The sequence below is a fragment of the Carcharodon carcharias genome, chromosome 21 (genome assembly GCF_017639515.1).
Source record: "Carcharodon carcharias isolate sCarCar2 chromosome 21, sCarCar2.pri, whole genome shotgun sequence".
Taxonomy (NCBI): domain Eukaryota; kingdom Metazoa; phylum Chordata; class Chondrichthyes; order Lamniformes; family Lamnidae; genus Carcharodon; species Carcharodon carcharias.
In genome coordinates this window covers 84,325,625-84,335,371 of record NC_054487.1, presented here as the reverse complement: position 1 = coordinate 84,335,371, position 9,747 = coordinate 84,325,625, and the positions used below count along the sequence as shown (strand labels likewise).

The 9,747-nt window shown below is 47.3% G+C and overlaps 1 protein-coding gene across 2 annotated transcripts in view; it reads right to left on the bottom strand.

The window, feature by feature from the left end:
* Positions 1–6,309: 6,309 nt before the first annotated feature.
* LOC121293360 (plakophilin-2-like) overlaps positions 6,310–9,747 on the bottom strand; it is an 88,188-nt gene continuing 84,750 nt past the window's right edge. For both annotated transcript variants that reach the window (XM_041216350.1, XM_041216351.1), the window contains exon 13: positions 6,310–7,993. In XM_041216350.1, coding sequence (XP_041072284.1) covers positions 7,910–7,993 — 84 coding nt within the window. In that variant the 3' untranslated portion in view covers positions 6,310–7,909. The remainder of the gene's footprint in view (positions 7,994–9,747) is intronic.

Genomic DNA, 9,747 nt, shown 5'->3' with positions numbered 1-9,747 from the left:
TGCTTTTCCGCTATTCTCTTCACTGTGCTTTCCCACTATTCCCTTCACTGTACTTCCCACTATCCCCTTCACTGTACTTCGCACTATTCCCTTCACTGTACTTCCCACTATCCCCTTCACTGTACTTCCCACTATTCCCTTCACTGTACTTCCCACTATCCCCTTCACTGTACTTCCCACTATCCCCTTCACTGTGCTTTTCCACTATCCCCTTCACTGTGCTTTCCCACTATTCCCTTCACTGTACTTCCCACTATTCCCTTCACTGTACTTCCCACTATCCCCTTCACTGTGCTTTCCCACTATTCCCTTCACTGTACTTCCCACTATCCCCTTCACTGTACTTCCCACTATCCCCTTCACTGTGCTTTCCCACTATCCCCTTCACTGTGCTTTTCCACTATCCCCTTCACTGTGCTTTTCCACTATCCCCTTCACTGTGCTTTCCCACTATCCCCTTCACTGTGCTTTCCCACTATCCCCTTCACTGTACTTCCCACTATCCCCTTCACTGTGCTTTCCCACTATTCCCTTCACTGTACTTCCCACTATCCCCTTCACTGTACTTCCCACTATCCCCTTCACTGTGCTTTCCCACTATCCCCTTCACTGTACTTCCCACTATCCCCTTCACTGTGCTTTTCCACTATCCCCTTCACTGTGCTTTCCCACTATTCCCTTCACTGTACTTCCCACTATCCCCTTCACTGTACTTCCCACTATCCCCTTCACTGTGCTTTCCCACTATCCCCTTCACTGTACTTCCCACTATCCCCTTCACTGTACTTCCCACTATCCCCTTCACTGTGCTTTCCCACTATCCCCTTCACTGTACTTCCCACTATCCCCTTCACTGTACTTCCCACTATCCCCTTCACTGTACTTCCCACTATCCCCTTCACTGTGCTTTCCCACTATCCCCTTCACTGTGCTTTCCCACTATCCCCTTCACTGTGCTTTCCCACTATTCCCTTCACTGTGCTTTCCCACTATTCCCTTCACTCTGCTTCCCACTATTCCCTTCACTCTGCTTCCCACTATTCCCTTCACTCTGCTTCCCACTATTCCCTTCACTCTGCTTCCCACTATTCCCTTCACTCTGCTTCCCACTATTCCCTTCACTCTGCTTCCCACTATTCCCTTCCCAGTGCTTCCTGCCGTTCCTTTTGCAGTGCTTCACCCTCTTTCCTGCTGTTCTCTTTGCTGTGGATGTTGTGGAGCATAACGACCTCCTTGCAGACATGTGATACTGGCAAACTGGATACTGGAAACAACGAAGCAGATGCTCTCCAAATTCTTGGAATGCTGTCTTTGGCCACCGGGAGTTTGATGCTGATGCCAGTAGATTCCGGGAGAGTTGGCAATCCTAATGTGACTTGCTGTCAATTTTTTTCTTTTTAACACTCCGAGATGTGTCTAAGTTAAACATGTTATATAAACACAGTTGCTGTTGTCGTTGTCGGAGGTGATCTCCAGGAAGACAAGGAGCAAGAGGCCTGTTTTCAAACTGGGGAATTGAGGCCTCAAAGCCAACTTCCAGTATCCTCCTCTTTCCCCCACACCCCCATGTCCTCCTTACGTGTAGCTTACACCCACCTCTCTTTAACCACCCCATCCACCACCCCTACATCCAGGCCCAGAGCAGAACCTTGGGCTAAGCTGGGGAACACCTCTACCAAGAGACAGGGATTCCTGTAACATTAATCAGCGTCAATGTGAGCTCCTGGACCAGCCTCAGTTGACAAAGCAGTGAGAGAGGAGCGTTGCAAATCATTTTCTCCTAATTGCCCTGGATTTTTCTCCTCTCCCAGGAGTTTCCATGGGTTCCAGGTGTGGAATGAATTATATGTACACAAGGCGTATGGATATATGGAATAAATTTATAGGATGCATGCATATATGTATAAGGTGTCAGGCAGGGTTCATTGAATCAGAAGATTCTGCATTCCAGAGACTTGAGTACAATAATCAAGACTGACACTCCAGGGCAGTATTAAGGGAATGCTGCACTGTCAGAGGTGCCATCTTTCAAACCAGACATTAACCAGAGGCCCTTTCTGCCCCTTAATTGGATGTAAAGGATCCGATTGGCACTATTCAAACAGGAACAGGTGAGTTCTCCCCGTTGCCCCTCATGAACATCACTTTAAAAAAAATTTGCTCATTATCATTGTTATTTGTGGGATCTTTCTGTGTGAAAATTGGCTGCTGTTTCCTACATTTTAACAGTGACTATATTTCAGAAGTACTTCATTTTTTGTAAAGTGCTTTGGGAAGATCCTGGGGTGGGAAAAGGCAGTAAAGGAATAAAATTTCTTTTTCTTGTTCCTGAACTCATACCCATCACCTGATCAAATCGGAGAGAAATTCTCCAGATTATTCCCCTAACTGGCCTCAGTTTTTATCGGCTTTACTCAACTCTCCCCAGAGGTCGTGTGGTTCGTAAGGGGAGTGTCTTTATCATGAGACACGAGGCATGGCGACTGCTGGCCTTCTCCTGTCCAGCCTCCTGGAAGGTTCATATGGGTATGAGAGCCATCATGCCCGAGACATGGGTCCTAGGAGGGGTATGGGGAGGGGAGAAGGTTATCAGGAAGGGGGCTACATGGGGGTCAAGCGGAACTGAGCGGAGTTAGTATGTTGTTTAATTGCTCTGTGTTTAATTATGTGAGACTGATCTATGCTCACTGTGCTTGATTGGTTAAGCCTAGGTGTTGACTATGAGAAAAGTAAACAAACGCCACAGGAGGAGCTGGAAGCTGCTAAAAACATGAGAGGGTAGACATTTTAAAGCATTGTTAAAAAAAACTCTAAATTAAGTTCCTGTACACTCAGAAACTAGTGTCAACTCTGCGTAGATCTGAGATATAAAATTTACAACAGTCAGTAATGATTTTCAGCGTAGCATAGATCTAAGAAGATGAACTCCACTTCCCCTGGCTCCATATTCAGTTTAGAATTATATATATATATATATATATGAAAAAGCCTTTCTGGTCAGGACTGCAGTGGCCCCTGCCATAGGCAATATTCAGGGACGGCCCAATTTCAGGAAGAGGCCCTTAATGGGCGTTAGGCCTTTATTCACTCACACTAAGGGCCTGTTCCAACACGGCACCCAGAAACCCCGTTTCTGCTTTCGTCAATGTGGTGGGCAAAGCAATTCCAGTGTGAATTGTGCGGATGTACTCTATCCGCTATATTGGAGGCATAGGCATCCGCTTGGTAACTGTCAAATCAAGTGTGGGGTTAACTAAACTCTAGGCCATCAAAGCCTGTGCGGCACCACGTGTCGTACTTACGGACATCGACTTCGAGGCCTGAAGCTGTGGGCTCAAAACCTTTAAAACTGACTTAACAGAAAGGAAGCTTATGACTTGACAGAGCTCACCAAAGCGTTTAGCCTTTGTTCTAGTGTAATAAAACTCATCAGTCAGTGCACGCGATGTTTAAAATTTAATTTGCTCGAATTTATTTGATTAATGATTACATCCCAACCTGTCAGGGCATGCTTTGGTTAACTCCCTATTTTCGGGTTAGTTGCAGCATCTTCATAGAACCTTTACAGCACAGAACGAGGCCATTCGGCCCAGTGTGCTTGTGCCGACTCTTTAAAAGAGCGATCCAATTAGTCCCACTCCCCTTAGCCCCATAAATGCTTCAACTATTTCTCCAATTCCCTTTTGAATGTTACTATTGAATCAGCTTCCAGCCGACTTTTAGTCAGTACATCCCAAATCGTAACATCTGCTCGAGTGGAAAAAATGTTTCCCTGTCTGTCCTCTGGCCTTTTTGCCAATTTACCTTGATTCTGCGTCCTCTGTTTATCAACTCTCCTGCCAGAGGGAACAGTTTTGTCTTATTTTCTGTGAAAATCCTTCACCATTTTGCACATCTGTCAAATCTCCTCTTAACTGTCTCTATTCTAAGGACAGCCTCAGCCTAATCTCCCAATGACTGAGGACCCTTCACATCAATGGGTGTAATTGGTTCCTGAGGCCCAGAGGTGTCTGGGACTTTGGTGCAAATAATTCCCACTCTTATCCCCAACATTCCTGATGTTCCAGCAACAAGCATCATTTCCTCTTGCCTCGGTTAGGCTGGGCTTTCCTTCAATTGTTGCTAACCAACGTTCTGGGCAGAATCTTATCAGGAGGTGACTTTGGAGGCCGGAGGCTGGGATCAAGGGAGAGGGATTGGTGGGGGGGGGGGGGGGGGGGGGGGGTGGCGAGTTTTTGAAAACCTCACATCGAGGAGCTGCTCCCTCACGTTCCTCCACCTCGCCATCTTGCTGGAGGCAAGGGTGAGACCAGCGTTGGATACCCACCTAGCAGTGGGTGACCTGGAAGCAAATTAGAGCAGCCACTTTGGGGCAAATTGGTGACGCTGCCGGGATCTTGCTATGCACCCTCTGACCACCGACTGAAAGGAGCTGAAGGAATCTTATTTTGTTGTCAGGTTGAGTCACGCTCTTTATAATGGATTGAACACTCATCAATAAAGATTGAGCATTTTGACACTTGTCCAATGGGAGCATTTCTGCCAATCTGCTGCTGCTCGATTTTTGAAACCTGTTTCACAAGTTTTGGGAGGTTTATAGAAACGTCTCAATCTTAACCCAGTCGTGCAGAGAGTTGAGATCATGGACCGGTTGTATCTGGAATACCAATCTCCCTTATTTACGCCATCAAGGTCCATCACGATTTTGGAGACCTCTGTAAAATCTCCCCTGTTGAAGGCCTTCATAATTCTAAAGGCCAGGATCGATCGGGTCTCCTGTCAGCTACGTTGTTGGAGTACAGAACTCCAGGCTGCACCGCGTCCCCCCCCCCAACCCCACCTCCCGACCACCTCTGTAAAAGACACACAACATCAATCCAGCCTTGAGTCACAATAACTGACATCCAGAGCGTGTTGTGGCCTGCAGTATTCTTTACTCAGGCAGTTCCAGAGGAAGCCGAGCTGCACATGTTTGAAAACGAAGACACCCACAACGTTACGAAACAATGTAGGAGGCAAGTTTTATTCAGCTCAAGAGTGCAGCAGGTGTAAGTGTGACAGTCTTACTGTACAGGATATAAACTCAATGACTTTTTATGCTTTATCATAACACCAAACAAACATAAGTTAAATACAGCCAAACTCTAGCTTTGTAACCTCTGAAAATACATATTATTCTCTTCCCTTCCCCAGCAGAAGAAAAACCCCTCTTAAACCGCACCCCCCCACCGGCACACCACCCCCCCCCCAACCCACCCCTCCTCCAAGTCCCCCCCGCCCCCCCAACACCCCCTCCAAGCCCCCAAAAACTCCACTGGGGGAAAAAAGCCTAAGAGCAAACTAACAAAATAGAAAAATATGACCATGAACTTTGTGATGAGGAATATCAGTCAGTGGTTTTAACGTACAGGGGCAGAGGACAAGGAGTTCCAGCAACAACACCTCCCGACTGGAAATACTAACATCCCAGAAGGAAAAAAAACCCAGGAAAAACTGGGAAATCAGGGTACTAGTCCGAACTGGTCTTGTATACCTTAAAACGGAACACCAGTAAAGACTGGGAAATAAGAGTAATGGTCGGAACTGTTTTCGCCTTCTGGGGATCACCAGTTAGACCAATAACAAACACAGCCTAGAAACGAGATTGTGCTGTGCCCGTTCTACGGACATAAAATGGCCATCCGAGGGTCCGAAATGGCAGGCTGCTCTCCGCATCCTTGTCCTGTGCCGTCCGCCATATTGGTCAAGGCTCCTCTGTGACACAAGCCTGAAACTGGCCCATTTCGAGTATTCAGGTTGGGGGCTGGATGCTCGCCAGGTGTCCCCTTTGCAAAGTTCATCAGTGTCCGACATCCGTGGCAGGTAGATGCAGAGGTCAGCGTCCACCGGACATCAACTGATCCTGCCACTGGTCAAAGGGCCGCAGGAGACAGTGACCGGAAAGGGAAGTGTGAACGTTTTTAAACTTACCTTGTTGTGGATAAATTAAATTTATCAATTACGTTAAATTTTCACCGCTCACCTCCCACTGCTACCCACATCAGGCAGAATCTAACAGGACATTCAGCCCACTGTGTTCGAATTGTCTTTCTGGGTGAGCTGCCCAATTAATCCCACTCCCTCTGCCCTTTCCTCACATCCCAGATTTCTGTATTTTGATATTTTCTCGCATTGACAGCACCTTGCAAACTCACAATCGCTACCATCTAGAAGGACAAGGGCAGCAGATAGACGGGAACAGCACCGCCTGGAAGTTCCCCTCCAAGCCCCTCACCATCCTGACTTGGAAATATATCGACCGTTCCTTCAATGTCGCTGGGTCAAAATCCTGGAACTCCCTCCCTAACAGCATGGTGGGTGTACCTACACCACATGGACTGCAGCGGCTCAAGAAGGCAGCTCACCACCACCACCTTCTCAAGGGCAATTAGGGAACGGCCTCCTGTTCTGTTAGATTCTATGGCCCAGAGATTGGATTGCATTCTGCCTGATGTAGGTAATAAATGAAAGCCTTGCCAATGATGCCCACATCCTGAGAGTGAATTATAAAAAAACAACTTACTCTTTAAAGACATATTACTGATAAATGCAAATGATGTAAACTTGCATATTTTAAAAGGCACGGAAATTCTAAAATAAAAGCAAAATACTGCAGAGGCTGGAGATCTGAAATAAAAACACAAAAGTGTTGGAAAAATCAGCAGGTTAGGCAGCATCTGTGGAGAGAGAGAAACAGAAGCCTGAATTTTTAGCTCGGTGGGTGGACACGATCGGCAGGCCAGGGATTGGCCAGGAAATGGACCGCTGACCACAGTCAGCTCCCGACCGCGATTTCACGCTAGTTACCAGCCAGCCGTCAAACGCCTGCTGCTGGGGTGAGGGGTGAGGGTGGGCACTGACATCAACGCGGGAGAGGGAGGGAGAGAGAGAGAGAGAGAGAGAGAGAGAGAGAGAGAGCTCCCCCGAAGGTAGAGAGCTGCCCCCCGGGGAGCTGGAGACCCGAAAAGCAAAAAAATGAGGGTTTCAAAATTCGAAGGGAAGTGTCCGCACGTCACAATCAATCACCTGAAAATTTAGCTGCTGAAAATGCTCTCCACAGGAATCTATTTTATGTCGTCACGGAAACCTCAGCCCGCCCGTGGATGAGGTTTGATGGAAAATGCAAAGGCCACCTGATCAACGCGCCCGTCCGCCAACTGTGAGGTTCTACGGGCTACGTAACTGACTTGCAACTGCGCCATTATCGGGATTAATTGCCCTCGTGGCTCTTAATTATTGGCGGGCGCACTTCTGACTTTGGTGCGCGCTCGCTGACCGACATAGTGGGATGGTGTGGGGACGCCTGCCCAGCGTCATCTCACGCGATTTCACGCCCGATCAGCATAACGTTCATCCTTAGAGCTAGCGTTCCCAGTCCGTGTGACTCTTCTCAGAAACTCTTAGTTTTTTTGAACATGAAAAATCGTTCCTCAGAGAAAGTTGTCATCATGAAAAACGTGCGTCACGTCTCCTTATAAACATGGTGAAGAAAGATAACATTGGGGCTATGATTATTCGAGTATATGATGCCCTGCACAATAATGTCCCCGATAAACCTTCTCTCCTGAAGCTGGGAGTGCTCATCCATTGTCCCTCGTTGCTTGAGACGGCGAGTTATTTGACTGTTGGTTCTTCCACCCAGAGTAACAGTAACTGGGGTGGTGATCAGAGTTCAGGAGCTGCAGTGTGCAAAGCCGAACTTGGGGGAATAACCTGGCCCGTGTCACTCAGCCACTGCTCGGATAAACCTGTCGAGAGACTGTGCGATTTTCACGAAATCTAACTTTCTACATCGACTATCCCTCCCAATTCCTTATCAAAGGCTTCTTCATTCAGTCTGCTGTCCCCATCTCTCTGGGCACTGTCCATCTCAGTAAAATGACTTTCGTTCTCGAGCAGCATGGTACGCCTTTGTTGTCCGACTGTTGATGAAATCTGACTTTGTGAATCCGGCCTTCAGATAAAACAAAACAAATTCTCAGTCAGTAACAGAATAAATAAGGAAGATGCTGCATTTTTATAGCTCCTTTCTCAACCTCAGGACATCCCAATGTACTTTACAGCCAATGAAGTACTTTCTTGCTTAACGTGTAGTCGCTGTTATAATGCAGGAAACACAGCAACCAATTTGCGCACAGCAAGCTCGCACCAACAGCAATATGCTAATAACCAGATCATCTGTTACTGTGATGTTGATTGAGGGTTAAACATTGGCCAGGACACCAGGGAGAACTCTCCCATCCTGCTCTGAAATAGCATCTTTTATGAGGGTAAAGGGAGCCTTAAGTTCATATGTCATCTGAAAGACTGTACAGTGTTTCCTCAATACTGGCACCAGTTTTCAACTTGGATGCAGAGGGGGTGGTGCGGAGGTGGGGGGAGGGGGTACTGGGGGTGGGGGTGGGGCGGTGTTGGTGCAGATGTTCTCTTCAGGCGGTTGGACAGGAACCAATTGGGGTTGGCAGGATGGGGGGGTGTGGGGGTAAGATCTGGTGCAGCTATTATAACTCACCCATCCCATTCCTGCTGAGTCAGTGGGTTAAAAGTGCACCCTAAAACTGAGCAGGATGCTTGAAACCATTAACCTAAGTGGAAAGGAAATGAGCGAGTTCCACTGTGTGAAGGTTGACCTTCTTTACTGGACTGAGAGGCTTATGAGGCAGCATCAGAGGGCCTCAGGGGTCAGACAGACAGGATGGGACTGGGGTCACATGTGGGCCCAGAGCAGGTAAGGATGGCATGTCTGACAGCATCTGTGGAGAGAAAGACAGAGTTAATGTTTCGAGTGACTCTTCTTCAGACCTAAAGAGAAGTAGAAATGTGGTGAGATATATACTGTTTAAGGAGGTGTGGGACAGATGAAGCTGGATAGGCTAGCGATAGGTGGAGGCAAAGGAGAGATTGCGAAAGATGTCACAAACAAAAGGTCGACGGGGTGTTGAGGTGGTGATACTGGCTAAAGGAGGTGCTAATGGTGACATTAAGAGTAGAAAGCAGGATGAGCAAGTGACAGATAGCCTGAGTGGGGGTGGGGGGAGGGGACAGTGTGGGAGCAAGGATCAAAATAGTCTAAAAGGTGGGGACAAAACAATGAATGGAAATAAATTTTTAAAAATATAATAGAAATAGGTGGGAAAAAATGTATATATAAAAATTAAAAAATGAATATTTGAAAAACGGGGATCAAAAAGGGGGTGAGGATGGAGGAGAGAGTTCATGATCTAAAATTGTTGAACTCAATATTCAGTCCGGAAGGCTGTAAAGTGCCTAGTCGGAAGATGAGGTGCTGTTCCTCCAGTTTGTGTTGAGCTTCACTGGAACAATTCAGCAGGCCAAGGACGGACATGTGGGCAAGAGAGCAGGGTGGAGTGTTAAAATGGCAAGCGACAGGGAGGTCTGGGTCATGCTTGTGGACAGACCAAAGGTGTTCCGCTAAGCGGTCACCCAGTCTGCGTTTGGTCTCTCCAACGTAGAGGAGACCGCAATGCCAATCACTGCTCCCAATGTGGTTTCCTGTCTCCAGAACGTTAACTCTGTCTTTCTCTCCACAGATGCTGTCAGACCTGCTGAGTTTTTCCAGCCATTTTTGGTTTTTGTTTCAGGTGTCCAGCATCCGCAGTATTTTGCTTTTATATGAGGATGGCATGTTCCCTTCCCTGAAGGACATTAGTGAATCAGTTTGATATTAAAATTAATTTCAAGGTCATT